Here is a 25,801-nt window from a genome sequence, read left to right as displayed (position 1 = left end):
TGTCCATCTGTCTGCAAGGGGTTCTCGAGGTTTGAAATATTTGGAAGTGCCTGTTTGTTTCTGGCCTTTTCTGAGAGGTTGATAGCCGCATATGAGGTCGTTTAAGGGCCGGACTATCTTTGAATAATCCTTAACAAATCGGCAATAATAGCCTGTGAACCCTAAAAACGACTTAAGCTGTTTTAAGTTCTGTGGCACTGGCCAGGTCTTAATGGCAGCAACTGTTTTCAGGGTCTGTCTGCACACCATTTTTGGAGACAATATGGCCTAAATATTTAACCGATGTCTGGAAAAAGCGACATTTTTTCGGGGACAACTTTAAGCCATATTCACGAAGACAGTCCAGAACATGCTTTAGCCTCTGTTCATGTTGCTCTAGGGAGTCTGAGAAAACAATCAAATCGTCTAGGAAGATGAGTACCTCCTTGAGATTAATGTCTCCCATGCACCTCTCCATTAACCTCTGAAAGGTGCTGGGAGCATTTGTGATGGCTTGGGGCATTCGATTGAACTCATAAAACCCCAGTGGGCATACGAAGGCTGTTTTGGCTTTATCCTCCTCCTCCATCTCTATCTGGTAATAACTGTCATGGACTTGAGAACCAGTTTGAACCAGATAGGGCGGAAAAGGTCTCCTCAAAGTTTGGCAACGCATAAGCGTCTTTTACTGTTTGCAATTAAGTTTACGGTAATCCACATGGAGACGTACCTCACCAGTCTTTTTCTTGACCACAACGATGGGGAATGAGAAAGGAGATTCTGATTGTCTTATTACCCCAGCATCGAGAAGCATTTTAAGGTGTTTCCTGACTGCTTCATAGTCATTTGGATGAATAGGCCTCAATCTCTGTTTTATAGGTGTTTTGTCTTTAAGCTTGATCTTATGCTTAACTTTAGTGGCATGGCCAATGTCGAGATTGTGACATGCAAAAACATCACTGTAGGCACTAAGGCTGTGTCCCAATCCAGCGACCGCACGCTTCGGAGTACGCGCAGTTCGCGTACTATGTACGGCGCATACTAAGTACGAGAAGTGCGGAAGTGAGAGGCTTGTGAAATGGGACGGTTTGGCCTTCGTTGCGCTGCTCAGGTTGCCTAGCAACCATGATACTAACCACGAGAAACGTTTCATACAGCATTGTTTGTCGGAAATGAAGGAGAAAAAATGTGTTTTTGGTCATTCATTGTTTTTATGACATCACTTTGATTAGTTGAGTATCTGAGGCTGAGACCACGGGACTGTAAAACATGATAGTTGGGCTTCATTTCTGTACTGAACAGTCATTTAAGATTAGCTAGTAAATAACAATAATAGCTAATGTTGTTCATGAGACTAAAATCATCTCACTGTGGTAATGTAAATATAATATGGCCAATATTAAAGTTAGTATTATATTAATCATCCATCCATCCATCCATCCATCCATCCATCCATCTTCATCCGCTTTATCCGAGGCTGGGTCGCGGGGGCAGTAGCCTAAGCAGGGAAGCCCAGACCTCCCTCTCCCCAGCTACCTCCTCCAGCTTATCCGGGGGAACACCAAGGCGCTCCCAGGCCAGCCGAGAGATGTAATCTCTCCAGCGTGTCCTGGGTCTGCCCCGGGGCCTCCTCCCGGTGGGACATGCCCGGAACACCTCACCCAGGAGGTGCCCAAGAGGCATCCTTGTCAGATGCCCGAACCACCTCAACTGGCTCCTTTCGATGTGGAGGAGCAGCGGCTCCACTCTGAGCCCCTCCCGGATGGCTGAACTTCTCACCCTATCTCTAAGGGAGAGGCCAGCCACCCTTCAGAGGAAGCTCATTTCTGCCGCTTGTATCCGCGATCTCGTTCTTTCGGTCACTACCCACAGCTCATGGCCATAGGTGAGGGTAGGGACGTAGATCGACCGGTAAATTGAGAGCTTTGCTTTTACACTTAGCTCTCTCTTCACCACGACGGACCAGTGCAGCGTCCGCATCACTGCAGCCGCAGCACCAATCTGTCTGTCAATCTCCGGCTCCCTTCTCCCATCACTCGCGAACAAGACCCCGAGATACTTGAACTCCTCCACTTGGGGCAGGAACTCATCCCCGACCCGGAGTGGGCACTCCACCCTTTTCCGGCTGAGAACCATGGCCTCAGATTTGGAGGTGCTGATCCTCATTCCCGCTGCTTCACACTCGGCTGCGAACCGTTCCAGTGCGAGTTGGAGGCCTTCACCCGATGAAGCCAACAGAACCACATCATCCGCAAAAAGCAGAGATGAGATTCTGAGGCCACCGAAGTGAAAGCCCTCCACCACTTGGCTGCGCCTAGAAATCCTGTCCATAAAAATTATGAACAGAACCAGTGACAAAGGGCAGCCCTGGCGGAGCCCATCACCCACCGGAAACGAGTCCGACTTATTGCCGGCAATGCGAACCAAGCTCTTGCAACGGTTGTATAGGGATCGAATTGCCCGTAGCAATGGGCCAGACACCCCATACTCCCGCAACACCTCCCACAGGACACCCCAAGGGACACGGTCGAATGCCTTCTCCAAGTCCACAAAACACATGTAGACTGGTTGGGCAAACTCCCATGCACCCTCAAGTATCCTTGAGAGGCTAAAGAGCTGGTCCAGTGTTCCGCGACCAGGACGAAAACCGCATTGTTCCTCCTGTATCCGAGGTTCGACTAGCGGACGAACTCTCCTTTCCAGCACCCTGGCATAGACTTTCCCAGGGAGGCTGAGGAGTGTGATCCCCCTGTAGTTGGAACACACCCTCCGGTCTCCCTTCTTAAAGATGGGGACCACCACCCCGGTCTGCCAGTCCAGGGGTACTGCCCATGATCTCAACGCAACATTGCAGAGGCGTGTCAACCAAGACAGCCCCACAATGTCCAGAGCCTTCAGGAACTCGGGGCGGACCTCATCAACACCAGGGGCTCTGCCACCAAGCAGTTGTTTAACTGCCTCAGTGACCTCGCCTCCGGAAATTGGCGGGTCATTCCCCTCATCCCCAGACTCTGCTTCCTCCTCGGAAGACGTGTCAGTGGGATTAAGGAGGTCCTCGAAGTATTCCTTCCACCGCCTGACAATTTTCTCAGTCGACGTCAGCAGCGCTCCGCCAGCACTATACACAGTGCAGGTAGAGCACCGCTTTGACGACGCTGACGATTTGCCAGAATCTCTTCGAGGCAGTCCGAAAGTCTTTTTCCATGGCTTCTCCGAACTCCTCCCACACCCGGGTTTTTGCTTCAGCCACTGCCCGAGCCGCATTCCGCTTGGCCTGTCGATACCTGTTGGCTGCCTCCGGAGTCCCACAGGCTAACCAAGCCCGATAGGACTCCTTCTTCAGCCTGGTGGCTCCCTTCACCTCTGGTGTCCACCATTTGGTTCGGGGATTACCACCACGGCAGGCACCAACCACCTTGCGACTGCAGCTCAATGCAGCAGCTTCGGCGATGGAGACGCTGAACATGGTCCATTCGGACTCAATGTCCCCAGTCTCCCTCGGAATGCTGTTGAAGCTCTGCCGGAGGTGTGCGTTGAAGATCTCGCGGACTGGGGCCTCTGCTAGACGTTCCCAGCACACCCTCACTACACGTTTAGGTGCACCGGGTCTGTCCAGCGTCCTCCCCCGCCACCTGATCCAACTCACCACCAGGTGGTGATCAGTTGACAGCTCAGCCCCTCTCTTTACCCGAGTGTCCAGAACATATGGTCGCAGGTCTGGTGATACGATTACAAAATCGATCATCGTCCTGCGGCCTAGAGCGTCCTGGTGCCACGTGCACTTATGGACACTCTTATGTTCGAACAAGGTGTTCGTTATGGCCAAACTGTGATTTGCACAGAAGTCCAATAACAAAACACCACTCGGGTTCAGATCAGGGAGGCCGTTCCTCCCGATCACGCCCCTCCAGGTCTCGCTGTCATTACCCACGTGAGCATTGAAGTCTCCCAGCAGGACAACAGAGTCTCCAGGTGGGGCACCTTCCAGCACCCCCCCCAGGGACTCTAAGAAGGCTGGGTACTCTGAACTGCCACTCGGCGCATAAGCACAGATGACAGTCAGGACCCGTCCCTGACCCTGAGGCGCAGGGAACAAACCCTCTCATCCACCGGGAAAAACCCCAACGTACCGGTAGCAAGCCGAGGGGATATTAAAATACCCACCCCAGCCTGCCGCCTCTCACCAGGGGCAACTCCAGACTGAGACAGAGTCCAGCCCCTCTCCAGGAGACTGGTTCCAGAGCCCGAGCCATGCGTAGAGGTGAGCCCGACTATATCTAGCCGGTACTTCTCAACCTCACGCACTAACTCAGGCTCCTTCCCCACCAGAGAGGTGACATTCCATGTCCCTATTGCCAGTCTTGGCAGCCGGGGATCAGTCCGCCAGCGCCTCCGCTCCTGGCCGCCTCCCGGTACACAATGCACCCAACCCCTATGGCACCTCCTGCTGGTGGTGGGCCTGCGGGAGGATGGGCCCATGTCTCCTCTTCGGGCTGTGCCCGGCCGGGCCCCATGGACTAAGGCCCGGCCACCAGACGCTCGCCTTTGGGCACCCTCCCCGGGCCTGGCTCCAGGGCGAGGCCCCGGTAACCCTATCCCGGGCAGGGTAAACTGTTCCCTCGATGTTCTCTTCATAAGGGTCTTCTGAATCGCTCTTTGTCTGGTCCCTCACCCAGGACCAATTTGCCATGGGAAACCCTACCGGGGGCAAAAGCCCCCAGACAACATAGCCCCTGGTATCCCTGGGACACACAAACCCCTCCACCATGATAAGGTAGCGATTCACGGAGAGATATTAATCATGATTAGTTATTAGAGCAGTGAAGTTGAACTCTGTGTCAAATACTGAGCTTCAGTAAAGATTCAAGTTGCAGTTATTTATATTTCCTATCACCTTAAATCTTCACTCAAAGACAAGTATCTCTGACAGTGTATATACAGATGTATTATATATAAGAGACAAATATTGTTCGTTTTAATATGTTGGCATTACTACATTTGGCTCAATGCTTACATACATGTGTAAAAAGAAAATGTACGAGCTGTGATAACTGTTTCTGATAGAATGAAGATCAGACTGATATATGAAATATTCCTTTATTGGGTGAGAAAATCAGACCATGTCATAACTGCTTTAAGTCATACAGAATAGATATCAGAGCCTTAAACAGGCTGACTTCTGCTAAATGGGTCAAACTGGGCAGAAACTATACAAACACATAACATCCTTATAGAATATGATGTAACACTATAGATCAACTTACCTCAGAATATATAAAGCATATAAACAATTACAGCAATATGATGCAACAAACACAGCAGTACTACTAATCCAAAATACTCAAAGCTTCATAGAACTGAAACAAACATTTATTTTTAGCTCCATTCTGCTGCTGATACATACTTTAGGTTTCTGAATATTAAACTTGTTGCTGCCTTTCATAGTGTGTAACTTGAAGGCCCTGAGTACTTTCTCCCACACTGAAAACACTGGGATGATAAAATTATTTGAACATTACCTAATAAGACTGATTCAGGACAGACAATTAGTTATGTTAAACTTTCCTAGCAGTCCTTCACAAACAGGGAACAGTCTGTCTATTCTCTCCATCTGTCAGCTGCTGCTGGCTCTTCCTCCTCCTCTTCCTCACACACTGCTGAGTTTGTCCTGGTGGATCATCAGGGGTGCAAAGCCTCACAGATGATGTGCAGCAGTGAGTCCCTCAGTCTGTCCTCACTCTGGACACTTGCAGTTGTCACACATGGAAATCAAATGTGTGATAAGCTGCAGGATTCAAACACAAGTGTAACTTATAAATACATGTTCATACTTTTATTCCACAATCAGAGAGAAAGAAACAGAGAGAGAGTGCAGGACAGACAGACAGGTGACAGTCTCAGGTGTATACACTGCTACAAAACAGCACAAGAGAAGGAAGATTTAGTGTTTGTGTTATTACGAGTGCTAAACAAGAAGAGTTCCCAGATGGTCCAGTGGACACATGTGTGACTCCTGTGATTAAAGCATCTTTCTTTCAGCTTAACGAGTGAACCGTCAGCTCGTTCAAACACACGTTAAAGTCCGTTTGGCTCGACACCACCGAACAGAGGCGGCAATATAACATAGCTAACATTAACAGTGCAGTGAATCCTGCTTGTGCCGTCATATTCAGGACTGCAAACCGAGCAGCATTCACTCACTTTCAGCTTGTTGTGTTTGTGGATATATGACTGACTTTAATTATCCATAAAATCATCACATTCTCTGTACGATTAATGTCAACTATTGAACGGAGTCTATTTTAAAGTAAAGGCTTTAAAACCAAGTTAGTACAAACATCACTAATGTCACATAACTTTGCCGACATGTGGCCAACAGTAATGTTTTAAATTTCTACATTATTAAACATTCTCACATAAATAAGTGACATAATATTCTGCGCTATGAATTGTGGGATATATGGGACCACGTAGTGTACACCGGACCACACTTCAAATTTGGGGAAATCGACAGCGCATTTGGAGTACACTTCGGATTGGGACAGCCGTCGTCGCGTCGCTTTGACGTAATAGGTCTCAAAATGCGTGCTCCAAAGTGTGCGGTCACTGGATTGGGACACAGCCTAAGACTCTGTGTGACTCGACTTTTCCATTCCTCGGGCAGAAGTGAATCCTTGGGTGACGATTATGAGTCTGCAGACAGGCTACAACAACCTGCAGAGTTTGCACTTGACGTGGTTTGAGTTTCAAAAACTTGGTCTGCAGTGTGTAGTTCAGCAAGGACACAGTTGCCAGGAAGCATGATGTCATGATGGGTTTCGTTTCCGATCCAAACAGGATGCTTGTAAGGAGTTTGACCTGGTACTGTGATAAGGCAGCAATCGTCAAAGATTCCTCCTGGAAGGGCTGAGGATGTTGGCTGCTCTACAACTGCCCATCTGTCGGTGGGTGGTGAACTTAGGTGGGCGTGACTTTCTAAGCAAACCTTTTCATGAGCTGGTATAATGTAAGGTGTGTTGCCCCTGAGTGTCATTAGTCCAAGCTTTCCTGTGCTTTTTGTTTCATGTCTATGTTCAAGGATTTTTAAAATCTGACTATAGCCATAGACAGCTGATGAAATGGGAGTGTCCCTACAGTGTTCCTCATATGAAACATCAAGGGCATTTGTACCAATTAAAACTGGCAAGTCTGTGCTGGAACGTAATTCAGGGACAATGAGAGCTAATGTAGAAATTTGGGGTTTAGACTCAACAAACTCTTTTTGGAAAGCCAATTGGAACTTCTACATACCCTGGATAAGCTACAACTTGTCCATTGTCCTCAACATCTAAGTCACTGATCGGCTGGATGGGTAGATCAGACAAATGTCTCTGGTAAAATGAGTGTGAAATAGTCGTTACTTGCGACCCAGAGTCTAACAAAGAAGTGCAACTCACTCCAGCTATGTTGACATTAACTGTGCACATCTTGCCAATCAAGCCCTTTGGAAAACTGGAATGATGCTTACTTGTTTGTGCACGAGACTGTTTTGTTGGGGGGTTTTGAGTGGGACTTGTGTCGCTTCTAGTTCCAGTTTGTCCCTCAGCTGAAACCGGAACTAGTTTAAATCAGAGTTACTTTGGTCTTCCCAAGCTTTTGGTTTTGCCCTTAGCTCTTTTCGCTTGGCTTCAACAGTACTGGGATTCGGCTGATTGTCACAAGAGGGAGCTATATGGCCATCATCGCCACAGAACCACGAGCAAGGCTTTTTGTTCTTACCAAAGCCTTCACTTTTCAACTGAGAGTTCTGTGTTTGTGCCTCCTTTCGCTGCTGTTTCTTTAAAGCTTTAGGGGACTTTCCCTGAGGTTTCTTTGCAACCGTGGTTTCCATTGAAGCTTTTAAGGAAGATAATTGGTCTTGCAGCTGAGAAATTTGCTTTGAAGATTCTGGATGTGTGAGCTGAGTTATCAGCAGCAGCAGCAGCTTGAAACTCAGTGTTTGGGTAAAAATTTGAAGGATAGGACTGGACCTTTACTTTTGAAACTCCCAAGTGCTGCTTCATGCGAGTTGACTTGGCTGTCTGCTTATCTTCCTCTGTTCACAATAATAAAAGCAGCTCAGAAAAGGAGGGTGGACTGGATTTCTTTTGATGGAGGCTAGCAATTAGGTTATCATCCCAGCACCCCCTACAGAACTGTTTCAAAAGCATACCATCGAAATCACTGACTGGGACTCCTTCCGCTTCTGCAACTTTATTAAGGGTAGTCTGGAGCCTGTGCACATAGGCTGAAGGTTTTTCTGCGGCATTTTAGTTTGTACTCAAGAATTTTGCAAGCAGCTCATCAACGTCAACTACAGTTCCATATGCAGAATCAAGCAAGCTCAAAAAGTCTGTGGGGCTTGACAAAGGACCCAATTGTTTAACAATGTTTGCAGCTGGCAGTAAGAGGCTTTCAGTGATCTTCCGTACTACTTGTCTTTCAGGAACAGAAGAATCTGCAAGATAAAACTCAACATGACTTTGCCAAGTGTCATAGTCAACTTCCGTATTAGGGCATGGAGTTTTTCCAGAAAAGGACCTGAACTTTGCAGAGCTTGGATAAGATTGGAACATGTCAGTACTTTTGACAATGTTTTCCACATTGACCCTCTGGACTTCAGGTGTGGTCAAGTGTTCAGGGTTCAAGACTGGAGCAGGTCTGTCGGTAATGGGAGGACTGATGGTATCAGTGGTTAGAATGGGTGGAATAGTTTCACTGCTTGGTCGTCTCAAAACAGAACCAGGTATTAAAGGGACTGGGTCATCTACTGAAATTACCTTAGAGGGGGCTGTACCCTCCCTTTCACCATCAGAGGCCTGGAGTTCACTGAGTAGCATTTTCTCATAATCTACCCCACTCATCTTACCCTTTAAATTAGAAAGGTAAGACTCTGTAGTACTAGCCGTTAGCTTAGCACTGTAAACTAGGGAAAAGAGTTTGATGCTGTTAACAACATTTGGGTCAGATGTTGTTCTTTAACAGGGTAGTTCACCCTGAATCGACTCAATGGCTGTGCTGTGCCATACTCAAACTCAACTATGGCTGTATCTTTAAAGTCAGGGTCAGAACTAGTAATAGAACCATAGTGTTGCAAAAACTTAACAACTTATTCATTAGTCTCTGTACCAGAAAACCCACTGATTAGTTCAGCATTTGGTACCTTGATACATTCACGTTCAATGACATCCATGGTATTTCAGTGGAGGTCTGTGCATAGAACTGCCAAACTGTGTGCCAAATGATTGGATTAGAGGCATGAAATAGCCAAACTTCTCCTGGCTGGCTCGCCACTTTTATGTAACAACTGCTTAGTATAGTTAGGCTAGGCTTATAGACTAGATTTGAGAGGAGTAAAATAAATTTGAGAGAATTGAATGTTAAACAGCCAGCAGGTTTATTACAATGTTACAATGGTGCAATTTACCAATGTAAACAACAAAGAACAAATTAACAGAGAAGAGCACTCTTTTGAAAATAAAAGCAAAATAATATAAAATGAGTAGTTTCTTTAGACCTGACTCCTGATGAACAGGATATTGTGAGTTCAATAGTTCCTCCAAAGAACAATCCGTATGGAGTAAGTGGTTTGTTCTTACTTATCTGAAATCCTGCAATTTGAAGTAATTCCATCTGTAGATCTACTCCTGCATCCAGAACAGCTGGCCACACTGCTTTTGGATTTGACAAGAGTTTTCACAGGGTCCTAGCTAGCCATCCGTATCCAGAACCAACTTTGAGATCAGATCCAAGATCACAAAAAATCAGTCGGAGATTCTAAGAAACAAACACACGCTCCACCTGGTTTGGTCGAGAGCAAAACACATAAAAGGCTTGTGTAGCTTATTAATTGCTCTTGTGTCTTGCTCCGTTTTGTCTAGCTTAATGCAGCAACATGCTTATGTAGGGGTTACACAAACACTGTTCACCTCTGCTGGAGCTTATGATTATCAAGTGCAGACCGTTCTACCTACTGAGGGAATTTTCAGTCATGCTGTTTGTTGCTGTCTATATCCCTGTGGCGGGGCATGGTATGCGGTGCCGCTGCAGGAGAGGTGGATGCACCTGAGCAGCATCCGCTATCCACCGGCTTAAAGTGTGAGCCAGCTCCTGAACAGTGATGGTTGTTGGAGTGTTTGGCTGAGCTGAAAAGCTGCAGCCATGTGATTGCTGTACACAGTCATGTGGTGCCTCTGATCACATAACTGTTACGCTAATGCCAGCATACAGGCTCCTGGTCAAAGTCACCAAACCAGTTTGTAAGCAGGTACGTGTGTGGCCAGAAGGGTCCTCAAAGGCACTGACTTTCTCTGCATTGAATCATACTTGTTATTAATCTCTGGCTCTCTTCCACAGCATGTCCTTTATCCTGTCTTCCTTCTCTCACCCCAATCGGTCACGGCAGATGGCCCCGCCCCTCCCTGAGCCTGGTTCTGGTTTCTTCCTGTTAAAAGGGAGTTTTTCCTTCCCACTCTCGCCAAAGTGCTTGCTCATAGGGGGTCATATAATTGTTGGGTTTTTCTCTGTATGTATTATTGTAGGGTCTACCTTACAATATAAAGCGCCTTCAGGCAACTGTTGTTGTGATTTGGCGCTGTATAAATAACACTGAATTGAATTAAATTGAATTGAACTGCAAGGCTGACAGCAAGACTGCTTTTCCACCACAGACTGGGAGGTCTTTAAACAGGCTGCCACACATGACAACACCACAGACCTCCAGGAATATACAGAAACTGTCCTTGCCTACATCTCAAAGTGCATCGATAATGTCAGAGAGACCAGGACTATTACTGTCCGGGCTAATGAGAAACCATGGGTCACAGGTGAGGTCTACAGGCTCCTGAGGGTGAGAAATGCAGCCTTCAGAGCTGGGGATGAGGTGAGCCTAGAAACAGCAAGGGCAAACCCGTCACGTTCTAAAAATAACCCACAATAGGTGAAATCCGCGAAGTAGCTAACTTTATTTTTTTTAATAATTTTTCTAGATGTTTTAATGCTGTAAAACCCCTCACTAAAGACTTTATACACTTTTCTCAGATAGGCATTAACATTTTCACATTTTTCTCTCTTGTTTAAATATTCTCAAAGTTAAAACCTTCATAGAAAAGTCCAGTATTATAGAATGAAACCAAAGATCAAACCCTGTTTTCAGGTCCAGAACATGGGAATAGAGCAGCTGCGAGAGAATTCAACGGTAATGAATCAATGATACAGAAGTAGAGGAAGCAAGAAGAATGAGTTGAGTAAAGTTTGACTTATCTGACTGTTTTATTTCGCTTCATGCACCTTATAATCCACTGTGCCTTATGGTCCAAAAAATACGGTAACTTCTAAATTCCTTTAGCATTTTCAGAAGTCCAACTTTTTGTGTGATGGTTAGCATCTTCCTCTGCCTTTTGGGTGCTACCACAGGTGCCTTTCATGGTGCAAAACGTTTCGTCGACATGGTTGTGTTTTCTTGACGAGAAAACATACAGTACAGCACTTCAGAGTCACACTGCTAGCAATCGAAGATTTATGTAAATTTGGCAAGAACACAATGAGGTGTAAGAAAAAAAAACATGCAAAATTGCACGCAAAAAAATCTGTGAAACAGCGAGGCTGCGAAATGTGAACCGCATTATAGCGAGGGACCAGTGTACTCCAGGAGGATTTCTCAAAGCTTGAGCAACAGCAGAGATACTCGGAGGGTGTGGCAAGGGATACAGACCATCACAGACTACAAGCCCACTCCGCAGACCGCTGTCAGTTCCACCTCTTTACCGGATGAGCTAAACGAATTCTTCGCTCACTTTGAGGCACAAAACTACACTTCCCTCCCTCCAGGACATCTACTGCACCCGCCTCATCCAGAAAGCCCTCTGCATTACAGGTGATTCCACTCATCCGTCCAACAGCTTCTTCAGGAAGGAGACTGAAGAGCCTCTGGGCTACACCAGCAGACTGAGAGACAGCTTCATCCATCAGGCTGTCAGGATGCTGAATTCACTCCTTGCTCTCACACACATGAACTCCAGACCTGCATTCACCTCTTCCCTCTTTTTCTCTTTGTATTGTTTTAGTGTACACTGAGGGCCATGGGAGGTTTGCAATTTCAAATTCCTGTGTATGATCTGTGCATATGGTTTTTGACAATAAAGCTGACTTTGAGCAGACTTTCACTTTATGGTTTCAGTATTGATTTTAGAGACATTAAGCAGATGTTAGAAGAGCTTTGGATACACGTGGGTTACGCTGAAGGTATTTTAGGGAATTCTATTGTAATGAAAAAATCTACGTGTGTTTTCCTTTTATTATAAATTTTTAAAACTACATCAAAAGTATAAATGAAAACTTCATAAAAAAAACAATCAAACAGCTGCAGATATTTTGTGTAACTAATCATGAAATAAATGTGATTATCAATATTTCTGTGCAATATACTATACTATACTTTGCATGTTTGTAGTGTCTTTATGTGTGTGAGTTTGTGTCAACACAGAAGGTTTGCATGACTCACAGAATGTGCCTTTTGGTATATATCTTTATCTGTAAGCACACCAGTTAAGCCTGCTGCTTTTGCATGTCAGAGATTTGTGCAGGTTACAAATAAGGACACAATAAAGCAGAATGCAGGTTGTGATTTTTTAATGAAGTCAAGATCACATTCTGGTACCGGGCAATGGCAGATTAAACTGTCATGTTTAACTTTAACAGTAACTGCAGGACAAGACCATTGGAACATATAACCACTTTTCTTGTCCCTTTTTGTGTGTGATTGTAGGTGGACCAACAACCCTTCACTCTTTGTCTGGCTGTCTCTCACTCATTTTTTCTTCTTTGTTTTTCATTCATCTGTCTATCTCTCTCTTTCTGTTTATCTTTCTGTCTATGCAGCTGTACAGCAGTATGCCTGTATGTTTGCCAGCAGCATAAGAAGAAGCATTATGGAAGTGAAAGAGCGACGTCCATACTGCTCACTAACAAAGAGCCGGAAGGACAAAGAGGGGCCATACACTGGTGAGACAGCTCATTTAGAACATTCATAGAGTCTTTTATGTATTTTTATTATGTATGTATGTGTTTCTCCATCCATTCATTTCATGAGTCAGCCAAGAGCTGAGTGATATATATATACCCACATAGCAAGGAGGTCTGGCCCGGATCTGGTATCAAGCCGGCACTACTGGCTGACTTCTGGCATGATAAGACGTATGTCATACAGATATGGGCCAGGCCTGGCATAGATGGCACTGTCTATGTGATGGCATGCCATATCTGGCCCGATTGTGGTTTGGTTTATGTGGCCCAGGCCCATAGAAAACAGGTCTTCCCCTGATCTGGCATCAAGCTGGCACTTCTGACTGACTGGTGTCACGGCAGGGTGTATGTCAACCAGATGTGGGCCAGGTCTGGCAATGATGGCACTGTTTATGTTCCTATTTTCCTATTTTAGTTAGAAGACCCAAATGCCATGTTGCAATACTATACTGCTATGGTAGCCAACGTTTCAAATGCAGGTTTGACAGGTTTGTGAGTGTACACTTTATCCAAAACCTAGTAACGGTGTAGTCGTCTTTGCCAGTGGGTGGCTGTAGCTAAGGAGGTAGAGCAGGTCACCTACTGATTGGAAGGTTAGTGGTTTGATCCTGGCTCCTCCAGTCTGCGTATCAAGTGTATGAATGTAGTTAGGAAGCACTCAGTTAAGAGAAAGTGTGTGATTGGGTGAATGTGGCATGTTGTATAGAGCGCTTTGAGTGATCTGGGAGACTCGAAAAGCACTATATAGTCCATTCACTGTCTGAACAGAGTTTCGTCATGTTCCTTTTGCACTATTATGTTCTGGCATATGTTGTTATTACATGGCTTGATTAAGGTACACATTAGGCTGACATCTGGGGCCAGAGCTGAAACTGTTCTGGGCCACCACAGGGCCAGCAGTGTGTCTACAACTCGCCCGTGGCTGCACACCACTTACAGATGGCCCACATACCGCAAAGAATGACGGCCCTTTGGTGGCCCAGATCAGGTTTGCCAGAGGTAGTCCACACATGGGCCAGCACAGGACCACCAGTGTGTCTGCAACTGGCATTGTGCTGTCCCGTGTGTGGGCCACCTCTGGCAAACCTGATCTGGGCCACCAAAGGGCCGTTATTCTTTGCGGTATGTGGGCCATGTGTAAACACATTGTGTGGCCCAGATCCGGGCCATACCAATTTTGCTATGTGGGTATATGTATATATACAAGATGAGGAAGCTCCTGACCATGAATGAAGGATTTCACCCCAAGTCCAGCACCCTGAGACTTTACGCTAAGTGGAAGAAAGGAGGCCAGGGGCTACTGAGTGTCACTACCACAGTCCAGGATGAGACAACGAACACGAGTACACCAGAAAGATGGCCACCAGCAGTGTGCTCAGTGAATACCTCAGGCAGCAGAAACCTAAGAAATGGGAGCAAGAGGAGGAACCATCATGGAAGGACAGGTCCCTGCATGTTATGTACCACCAGCAGATAGAGGAAGTGACTGACATCCAGAAATCCTACCAGTGGCTGGACAAAACTAGACTGAAAGATATCACAGAGGCAATAATCATGGCAGCACAGGAACAAGCTCTGAGCACAAGATCCATAGAGGCTGGGGTCTATCACACCAGGTAAGACCCCAGGTGCAGGCTGTGTAAAGATGCCCCGATACAATCCAGCACATAACAGCAGTGCAAGATGCTAGCCCTAGCAGGCAGGGCATACATGAAACGCCATAACCAAGTGGCCGGCATAGTATACAGAAACATCTGTGCTGAGTATGGCATGGAAGTCCCGAGGTCAAAATGGTAGACGCGATACAGAATGAGAGCAACATCAGGAAAAAGGAACACAAGAAGCTGGAGAAGTACCAAGGGCTAACAGAAGAGCTCAAGAAGATGAGGAGGGTGAAGGTAACAGTGGTCCCAATGGTAATCGGAGCACTCGGTGCAATGACCCCCAAGCTAGGCAAGTGGCTCCAGCAGATCCCAGGAACAACATCTGAGATCTCTGTCCATAAGAGCGCAGTCCTATCAACAGCTAAGATACAGCAAGGTATTTCAGTGAACCTGAAAAACAAGTTCATGCATTTCTTACTTCTAGGCTGGACTACTGTATGTCATTATTATCAGAATGTTGGAAAAACTCCCTGAAAAGTTAATCCCTTCATTCACTCCCTGTTAAATCCAGAATTGCTCCTCACATACAAGGTCTTAAATAATCAGGCCCCATCATATCTTAATGACCTTGTAGTACCATATCACCCTATTAGAGCACTTCGCTCTCATACTGCAGGCTTACTTGTTGTTCCTAGAGTATTTAAAAGTAAAATGGGAGGCAGAGCCTTCAGTTTTCAAGCCCTCTTCCGTGGAACCAGCTTCCAGTTTGTATTCAGGAGACAGACACTATCTCTACTTTTAAAACTAGGCTTCAAACCTTAATTTTTGAAAAGCATATAGTTAGGGCTGGATCAGATGACCCTGAATCCTCCCTTAGTTATGCAGCAATAGGTGTAGGCTGCTGGGGGATTCCCATGATGCATTTCTTTTTCAGTCACCTTCTTCATTCACTATGTGTTAATAGACCTCTCTGCATTGAATCATATTTGTTATTAATCTCTGGCTCTCTTCCACAGCATGTCTTTATCCTGTCTTCCTTCTCTCACCCCAACCAATCACAGCAGATGGCCCCGCCCCTCCCTAAGCCTGGTTCTGCCAGAGGTTTCTTCCTGTTAAAAGAGAGTTTTTCCTTCCCACTGTCACCAAAGTGCTTGCTCATAGGGGGTCATATGATTGTTGTGTTTTTCTCTGTATGTATTATTGTAGGGTCTACCGTACAATATAAAGCACCTTGAGGTGACTGTTGTTGTGATTTGGTGCTGTATAAATTAAATTGAATTGAATTGAATTAAATACTGTGCAGGACCCTCAAGCTCCCAGGCCTCTGTTAGAGGACCTGAGCTTGAAGGCTAGAGTGCCCGCAAGTAACCCCAACGTGAATAGGATGAGGGACCTATGGAATCTTCGATACCCAGCATCCAGATTGACGGCGAAACAACTAGTAGCTCAGTGTTCCAACATTCGGAAGAAGGAACCGCTCTCATAGCTAGAGAATGATGAGGTAGAACACAAATGATACAGTAAGCGGAAACCAGAATGACAGGTCAGGGGGGAGATATCATCACCCCCACCCAAGATTGAGTACCAAGCCCCAAGTGCGATTGAAGAAGGATCGTTGAGTGCGAGAGGAATTGACCTGAGAACAAAGCTTGAAACCTGGACCCACTGTAGCCGTCTACCAAGACTACGTGAAGTACCCTCAGAAGATCTACTAGATGATGCGAATGCAGCACTATGGACAATGCCTACTGAAGCCATTACCAAGACTAACCAGCTGATCTACACCACAACACCAGTGATCAGTGAGATTCTTGGCTATAAGTTGAACAGCCAAAAGGAGTAGTACCCTCCATGGAGAAGGAGACTAGAGGCCAAGATCAAGGTAGCACGGAGGGAAGTAGGCCTAAGTATGATATAACAGAGAGATAGAAGGCAGAAGAATAAACCAGCTGTTCTCCACAGAACCATCCAAGGTGTACTCTTAGTGCCAGGAGAACAATATGAGAACAGCACCACCAAGGCTGGAGACGGAGCAATACTAGACGAACATATGGGAGAAATACACAATCAGAATGACAATGCTCAGTAGCTAGTGGATCTAAGAGAAGACCACAGCAACCTCCCTGAACAGGGTCAAGTAACCATCACTGTAGCAGACATCCAAGAAAGGGTCTCCAGTATGAAGAGTTGGTCAGCACCAGGCCCCGACATGGTTCATGCCTTCTGGCTGAAGCGCCGACTGCACTGCATGAGTGTCTGGCAGCATAAATGGACCACTGAAGGACAGACAGTCCTGATCCCCAAGGTTCCCCAGAAGAGACCAGTCCCATCCAACTACTGGCCAATAACCTGTCTCACTACCACATGGAAGCTCCTGTCAGGCATCATAGCAGCTAAGATGAACAGGCACGTGGCTCAATACATGAGCGGGGCACAGAAAGGGATTGGCAAGAATGCCAGAGGAGCAAAACACCAGCTACTGGTAGACAGAACAGTTGCCCAAGACTGCAAGACTAGGCTGACCAACCTGTGCACTGCCTGGATTGATTACAAGAAGGCCTGTGATTCAATGCCCCACACCTGGATCCTGGAATGTCTAGAATTGTATAAGATCAACAGGAGCCTGACCTCACACTCCATTGTTCAGTGGGCTAGTTTGTGCAAAGGTACTGTTTATAAGGTTGGGGAAACCTGCAGTCAGCTGAGACTGAAGAAGTCTCTTGGATGAGTGATGAAACATTTCTCCCACTGAAAACGCTACATCCAGATGAACAGAACCAACTTTTTGTGGTTCTAAGTGAGATCATTGACAAGACTGGCTATGGATACCCACTACAGAATGGAGCAATTGTCAGCCAACTCCTCTACATGGATGACATCAAGCTGTATGCCAAGAGTGAAAGAGACATTGATTCACTGATCCACACCACCGGGATATACAGCCACGACATTGGAATGTCATTCGGACTGGAGAAGTGTAGTCAGATGATAACAAAGAGAGGGAAGATAGTCAGGACTGAGGGGATCAAACTACCAGAAGGCAATATTGCAGACATAGAGGACAGCTACAAGTACCTGACAATCCCACAGGCAAATGGGAAACATGAAGAGGCTGCTAGGAAAGCTGCAACCACCAAGTACCTGCAGAGGGTCAGGCAAGTCCTGAGGAGTCAGCTGAATGGTAAGAACAAGATCCAGGCTATCAACACCTACGCCCTGCCTGTGATCAGGTACCCTGCCGGGATAATAAGCTGGCCAAAGGAGGCAATGGAAGCCACTGACATCAAGACCAGGAAGCTCCTGACCATGTATGAGGGTTTCACCCCAAGTTCAGCTGTACGCTAAGCCGAAAGAAGGAGGCCGGGCACTAGTAGCAATACTGAATGTCAGCAACGAACACAACGGAAGAAGCTGGAGAAGTACCAAGGGCTCAGAGAAGGGCTCAAGAAGATGTGGAGGGTGAAGGTAACAGTGGTCCCAGTGGTAATTGGAGCGCTAGGTACAGTGACTCCCAAGCTAGGCGAGTAACTCCAGCAGATCCCAGGAATAACATATGAGATCTCTGTTCAGAAGAGCGCAGTACTAGGAACAGCAAAGATAGCGCGCAAGACCCTCAAACTACCAGGCCTCTCGTAGAGGACCTGAGCTTGAAGGATAGACTGCCCCCAGGGACGAGAGGGGAATTTATATACTGCATGCTTCCTGTGACTGTGAAGGCTTAGGTTGTTGTTGGGGGTGTGGGGGTGTGTTAAGAGATTTGATTGGGCAATCAAGCGGAAGTAATGAAAATGAATGAATGGTCTAAAAAGCCCACATAGCAAAATTGGTATGGCCCGGATCAGGCCCACACAATGTGCTTACACATGTCCCACATACTGCAAAGAATGATGGCCCTTTTGTGGCCCAGACCAGGTTTGCCAGAGGTGGCCTACACATGGGCCAGCACAAGACCAGTTGCAGACACACTGGTGGTCCTGTGCTGGCCCATGTGTGGACTACACTGGCAAAGACGACTACACCGTTACTAGGTTTTGGATAAAGTGTACACTCACAAACCTGTCAAACCTGCATTTGAGACACTGGCTACCATAGCAGTATAGTATTGCAACATGTCACTTGGGTCTTCTAACTAAAATAGGAACATAAATAGTGCCATCATTGCCAGACCTGGCACACATCTGGTTGACATACACCCTGCCAAGACACCAGTCAGTCAGAAGTGCCAGCTTGATGCCAGATCCGGGCTAGACCTGATTTCTATGAGACTGGGCCACATAAAACAAACCACAATCGAGCCAGATATGGCATGCCATCGCATAGACAGTGCCATCTATGCAAGGCCTGGCCCATATCTGGATGACATACGTCTTATCATGCCAGAAGTCAGCCAGTAGTGCCGGCTTGATACCAGATCCGGGCCAGACCTGCTTGCTATGTGGGAGTGTGCTTGTAGGGTAGCACTGCCCAAATCAGTAAATGAATGAAACACTAGACATAAAAACAGCTGAGATTCTTTTTAAATCATGACTGGATAACAGGATTAGGAAAGCACCCAGTATGCAAACGTTTTAACCTAGTGCCTCTTGCCATGTTTACTCATTCACCACTTATAACGGGAGCAGCAGTTGTTGCAGCAAGATTGTGTGGCCTCCTCAGTAGATTATCATAGAGATTGTTTGTCAAATGATTTCTATGCATACACAGGTTGCTTTGATGTCCATGTGCTGTAGAGCTATACAATCGTCTGCAACCCTTACAACGAGGCGATCGTGGCTCAAGAGTTAGTAGTTTGTCTTGTAATCGGAAGGTTGCTGGTTCGAGCCCCAGCTCTGACAGTCTCGGTCCTTGTGTCTTTGGGCACGACACTTCACCCGTTGCCTACTGGTGGTGGTCAGAGGGCCCGGTGGCGCCAGTGTCCGGCAGCCTCCCCTCTGTCAGTGCACCGCGGGTCAGCTGTGGCTACAATGTAGCTTGCCATCACCAGTGTGTGAATGGTTGGATGACTGAATGTAGTGTAAAGCGCTTTGGGGTTCATAGGGACTAAGTAACGCACTATACAAATACAGGCCATGTACCATTTTTTTTACAATGTGATACATGTACATATACCACCATTCTTATTTATGATTATTAAGATATTGTTCCTCACAGTATATAAATATTTTATTATTACATTGTACCACTCAATGTAATAATAAAAGCACTCAAAAGCCAAATAGCAAACTCTTGTCAGTGTACTATTTTTTTTTTTTTTTTTGTTAGATAACCTGTTATATTTTGTTACAAGTGAAATTTGGCCTGGCTCTGTCTTTGGTTTGTGTATATCACCTAATTTTTTACTCCTGAGAAGTCAAAGGTATGTCAGGAGTGGCTTTGTGTGGTGATGATTTTGTCTTCCTTGAGTTCATCTTATCCATCTGTATGTTTCTTAAACGTACTGCAGTGTTTTGACTTTGGATATTAAACATTCAAAATTATTATTTGATTTGACCTTACACTTTTCTGTCCCTCGTATGTGTGATAAATTTTTTTTTATATATTATAATATGATTTGATTTATTACCTGTTTATTAATACAAACAGAAGCTATTTTAATGTAGTTGTTATCAAGGACATTTTATTCTTTTTTTCAATTTAATTTTACAATTTTATGCTTTCTAAGCGTTTTGAAACCAAAACTACTTTCTTTGATTGCACTGTTAGTTATTAATGGAACAGACACAACATAAAAATCACGTAGTCTGCAGTGACTTACCCTCCTCAGTAAATCCAATAAATGCAACCTGGATTCATTCATTTGTTCTGTCTTTTTTCGATTAAAGAAGAAGCTAAATTATGGTGAAATGATTGGTGGAGAGATGGACTACTACTATCAGTAATCCCAAAATTGTCTTTGTAATTCTTTGAAGCTATTATGTTATATTAGTTTAACATAAACATGTAACATAAAATAATATCAACAGTTCAGTTCAGTTTATGCCAAGAACCTCTTCATTCCAAGAATCACTTAATAGCTTAAGTTTAATTCTTAGGTTGCTTATTGTTTAAATGTTTACCTTGGTGTATTCCCTCAGTTTTTTCACAGCATTCCTGTCTCTGGGAATTCCCCTATACTTAGCTCAGTTCTGTCTGTGTTTATCTGCTAGTTGTTGCACATCACTTCCTGTTTTATTTTGTTATCACTTGTCTCTTGTGTATTGTGTTTAACCTATTTACCTATATGGTTACCCTCTTTTAGTTAAGGTTGTTTTAGTTCTTTAGTTCTATGTCATTTCTCATTAGCCCTTGCAGTGTGTATTTAAAGTCTAGGGACATGTAGGTAGAAAACAGCAGAAGATATTCTCTGTGTAGGAGAAGGAAGTTATTAGTAAAGCAAGTAAACTACAGCTTCACAGCTCATCTTCAAGCCATTGAGCTTTTGCTTTCAGCACCTTCGCTGGCACTGTTTGTAACTTATGCTGATAAAACTGAAAGTGTCTCATTGATGGTTATTGATTATATTATTGTATCCTTCCTCAATGAAATTATTTGTTGGAAGTCAAAATATTCACTGTTGTAAATTAAACTACCAGCATTTTAAACAAATAAAACTGAAAAGTGTATTGGGTTTGGCAGACATTTGCACCCTTCTCGTTCAGAGTTGATTTTGATGATCTACTTTAACTGTACATAGTGATGGATTTTGGCTTGAGCTGCATCTGCATAAAGACTTTTTTATTCTGTCTATTTGATGTTCATCAGGGGACAGTGAAGGCTGTGCTATTGGTTCCCAGGGACTCCGGGTCCCCACCCAGAAGTCCTATTCCTCCAGTGAAACACTGAAGGCTTTTGACCAGCACCAAGACCAGACAAGGTTAGAAAATAGATGACACGCATATTATCTTCTGTTTAGTTGAGCAATATTAGAAGTGTGCCAAAAATGTCAAAAACACAAATTGGCATGATTAAAATTTCTTTTCTGTATGTGTGTATCTCTATTTTTTCCTATGTGTAATTCACCTTTGTAAACAGCTGGCTGAAAATCTACTGTATTTAATTGTACTCTATTGAATAAACCTACATATATGGGAATTTATAAGCAAAGTTTATTTCTTCTTAAAAAGAATATGGTTGACTTAGACCTTCCTCAGTCTTGGCCAGCTGCCGCTTTCCCAACCTTATAAGCAGAGCATTTGCATTGTTACCTAAACTAGCACCATTGACAAGAATGGGCCATGAGGTCAGTCTTGACCATTGATGAATGGTCACAGAGGGAGTCAGGGCCTTTTTTGATATGATGCTCTTCTTCTTCCCTTCCTTTATCCTTTTTGCCCTTGGCTTTTGACAGGTTACTGTACGGGACAACCAAGGGACACAAGGACATGGTTCACCATGAAAAGGATGATTATAACAGACAAGGTGAGAGTCTACAAAAGTGCACAGACAGAAATGCTATCCCTATCTTTTTGAAGGTGTGCACTGAGACCAAAAAAACTACTGTAAAACGAAAAAAAAGATATTTCCATCAGTTTAGAAATATGAATTGTCTTTCTTTAAAAAAAAATATGATTACAATGTAGAGACATTAAAGTACATATACATGAAATTTAAACAACCTAGAATTGTATGCATAAAATTTGCATAACCTAACATTAAAAGTATATATGACTGGAGTTCAGATAGAGGATGGAAGCATATGATAATAAGTCTGAAGGCTATAATCACCCAATGAAAGTGAAAATAGTGAGGAAAAGAGAAAAATCACTGAGTAAAATGAAAAATAATCAACAAACAAAACTAAACCCATTTTTCTCCAAGTCCACTTACAACAGTATACATTATTGAACATATAATAAAAAATAGTCAGTTATCCTACCACCTGTATATTTGCAGCTATTTAAAGTGGAGTGCATAAATTCATGTAATGTGAATTTAAACAGCACCACTGCTTCTCTCTTGCTGTGCTGTTAATCATAGAATGGTTTTATAACTTTTCTTTTTATCTGCTGATTGAAAATGAAGCACACACTTAGATTTTACTGATATTTTTTTAAAATATATTTTTTTTAAGGATTATCGTGTTATTTGAAAATGATTTGAGCTCAATTCCAGTTACTCCTCATTTCCAATTAAATGTAATTAAATCATATGAAATATAGATATCAAAGAAACAGCATTTGAAATAGAAAAGTGAATTTTATTTATTTACTTTTATTTACTATTTAGTGTCTTCATTCTGTTGTATTGTATCTATTTTTAAGTTATTACAGATTTTTAATACAATTCTTCTCCAAGAGTACAGGAGAAAAAACGCAGACTTTACTTAGACTACTTTATTTCCATGTTACAGTCATTATTCAGAAAAAGTAATGTATTACATGTTACTCATTACCTTTCTTAAAAGTAATGCAGTACCTTACTTAATTACTCATCATAGAAAGTAATTTCTACAATACTGACATTACTTTGTTATTCTGTAAAATGCCCTGAAACACATCAGTTATAAATAAACCTGAGGCTACAATCACACACCAACACAGATCCCTGTCTTAATGAGGAAATGCATACAGTCTTTTTTTAGTGTTTCTGTATGAGCACAAACCTGACAAACCAAGTTGAAAACCAGCCCAAACAGACTTCAAAGCAATAACTGCAGTGATTCTAGTATTGAAACATTACTGCTCGTCACTGCCTTTGTTACCTGTTGAAGTTCAGACTCTGACAGCAAAGCTAGGATCATCGTACACTCAGCTTAAACATGATTCTGGGTTATTGGCTGTCCTGAATACATTCTCGTTGTTTTATTTTATATCATGCTCCTGTCCTTTTTTAGACCATTCCACCAGCTTGTTGTCCTCCCGCACTCATACTTAGCTTTTTATTTAGAAACCTTCCAAATTTGACGAGTTGGGATACTGTCGGAACAAACAGCAAATGTTTTTTAATGTTATTCACTGTTTAGAAAGCGGTTAAGCTGTTAAAATCAATGATGTTTACTATTATTTGTAAACTTGGACCATCATATAATTATTTATTATTATTTTTCACTTACTGCTTTTACTTGTAATAACACTAATAATGTGTAAAAGTTATCGTTTCATTAGCAGTAAAATTGATCTTTACTAAACTCTCTTATTTACATGTGAGCAAACTGTATACAAAACTAAAGCACAGCTTCATATTGCTTATATTAAATATGTACATGTTAAGTGAGCTGCACCACTGCATAAGACTTAAAGCACTTATAGTCTCAACGTCTAATTGGATTTGAGGCACCTTTTGTCTAGTTTGTCTTCTATGTTATTCATTCAGTCTCATAAAAAATGCTTTGTCAAAGATTCCTCACAGACTTGTTACCAGGTTTGACTATTTTTTTCATAGCTGTCTTCTACCTACTGTATATACACTGTATTGCCAAAAGTAATCACTCGTCTGCCTTCACACATATATGAACTTGAGTGAGATCCCATTCTTAATCCATAGGGTTTAATGTGATGTCAGCCCACTCTTTGCAGCTATGCTAGCTTTAGTTTTTCTAGGAAGGGTTTCCACGAGGTTTAGGAGTGAGTTTGGGGGAATTTTTGACCATTTGCCACATCTGACACTAATGTTGGCCGAGAGCCCCTGGATCTCAGTCTCCATTTCCAGTTTATCCTGAAGGTGTTTGTGAGGTTGAGGTCAGGGCTCTGTCTTTGTGCATTGGTGCACAGTGCTGTTGGAACAGGAAGGGGCCGCCCCCAAACTGTTCCCACATAGCTGGGAGCTTGAAATTGTATCTTGTTATGCTGAATATTAAGATTTGCTTTCAGTTGAACTAAGGGGCCAAGCCCAACTCTGAAAAACAACTCCACACTATATCCCCCCACCAACAAATATAACACTGGACAGACAAGTAACATTCTCCTGGCAGTCACCAAACTCAGACACCATCATATTGCCATACAAAGAAGCACCATTTGTCGCCCCAGAGATCAGATCTCCACTGCTCTAGAGTCTACTGGCAGTGTGCTTTAGATAACTTCATCCAGTGCTTTGCATTGTCCTTGGTGATATGAGGCTTGACTGCAGCTGCTTGGTCATAAACTCACATTCTCTGGACGTTTTCTATTGGATTCAGTTTTACTTATACAGCACCAAATCACAACAACAGTCACCTCAAGGCGCTTTATATTGTAAGGTAGACCCTACAATAATACATACAGAGAAAAACCCAACAATCATATGACCCCCTATGAGCAAGCACTTTGGTGACAGTGGGAAGGAAAAACTCCCTTTTAACAGGAAGAAACTTCTGTCAGAACCAGGCTCAGGGAGGGGCGGGGCCATCTGCTGCGACCGATTGGGGTGAGGGAAGGAAGACAGGATAAAGACATGCTGTGGAAGAGAGACAGAGGTTAATAAAGACACACTGTTCCTGAATTAATCTGAAGGCCACATCAGGTTTGGAGGTCTGTAGCGACTGACTCTGCAGAAAGTTGGTGACCTCTGCATACTCAGCACCCCGGTCTGCGATTTGAAATTGGCCTACCACTTTGTGGCTGAGTTACTGTTCTTCTCAATCGTTTGTAGAAGCAGTCTGAATGCCTAGGTGCTTAAATTTATACACCTGTGGCCATGGAAGTGATTGGAACACCTGAATTCAATGATTTGGATGGGTGAGTGAACACTGGCAATACAGTGTATATTTTATGCCATAGTGACACCATCTTTGTGTATTAGATCTATAGTCATTTGCCATGATCTAATGATTTCTAAATGATTTCAACACGGCCATCTGTTTCAGGTCAACACTTCAGTCTTCGTCAGCTGGGGATCTGTGAGCCACCGTCTCGTCGCGGCTTGCCTTTCTGCCCCGAAATGCCTCCACCCCACCGTGGTTTCTCAGTTGGTACAGCTCAGGAGCTAGACACCGATAGTCAGGCAGTCATGTCCCCAGAGCATGCTATGCATCTGTGGGGCCGCGGAGGTCTGGGTAAATCATCCGGGAGGAGTTCCTGCTTGTCGAGCCGCTCCAACTCAGTGCTGACTCTAACTGACACTGAGCACGAGAACAAATCGGACAGCGACAATGGTAGGAGATCAACTGTTCGCTCCATTTTTTATATCATTTCCTTCTTTATGCTCAAATAATAGTTCTTATTCATCTCTTTCGTACTTAGAAACAAGAAGTCACAACAGTTAGCTCAGTCTTTCTGATT

General features: G+C 44.1%; 1 protein-coding gene across 10 annotated transcripts in view; it reads left to right on the top strand.

Moving 5' to 3' along the window:
* The window catches only part of tenm3 (teneurin transmembrane protein 3), an 869,227-nt gene that overhangs the window by 612,170 nt on the left and 231,256 nt on the right, over positions 1-25,801 (top strand). For 9 of the 10 annotated variants that reach the window (XM_025908309.1, XM_025908318.1, XM_025908317.1 and 6 more), the window contains 4 exons: positions 12,877-12,999; positions 21,366-21,477; positions 21,952-22,022; positions 25,387-25,674. In XM_025908309.1, coding sequence (XP_025764094.1) covers positions 12,897-12,999; positions 21,366-21,477; positions 21,952-22,022; positions 25,387-25,674 — 574 coding nt within the window. In that variant the 5' untranslated portion in view covers positions 12,877-12,896. Of the gene's footprint in view, positions 1-12,876; positions 13,000-21,365; positions 21,478-21,951; positions 22,023-25,211; positions 25,259-25,386; positions 25,675-25,801 lie in introns of those variants that run through there. The other variant, XM_025908315.1, reaches the window with a different exon arrangement.

The sequence above is a fragment of the Oreochromis niloticus genome, linkage group LG6, assembly GCF_001858045.2.
Source record: "Oreochromis niloticus isolate F11D_XX linkage group LG6, O_niloticus_UMD_NMBU, whole genome shotgun sequence".
Lineage (NCBI taxonomy): Eukaryota > Metazoa > Chordata > Actinopteri > Cichliformes > Cichlidae > Oreochromis > Oreochromis niloticus.
Note: the sequence above shows the minus strand (reverse complement) of the source record. Positions and strands in the feature narration are given on the sequence as shown.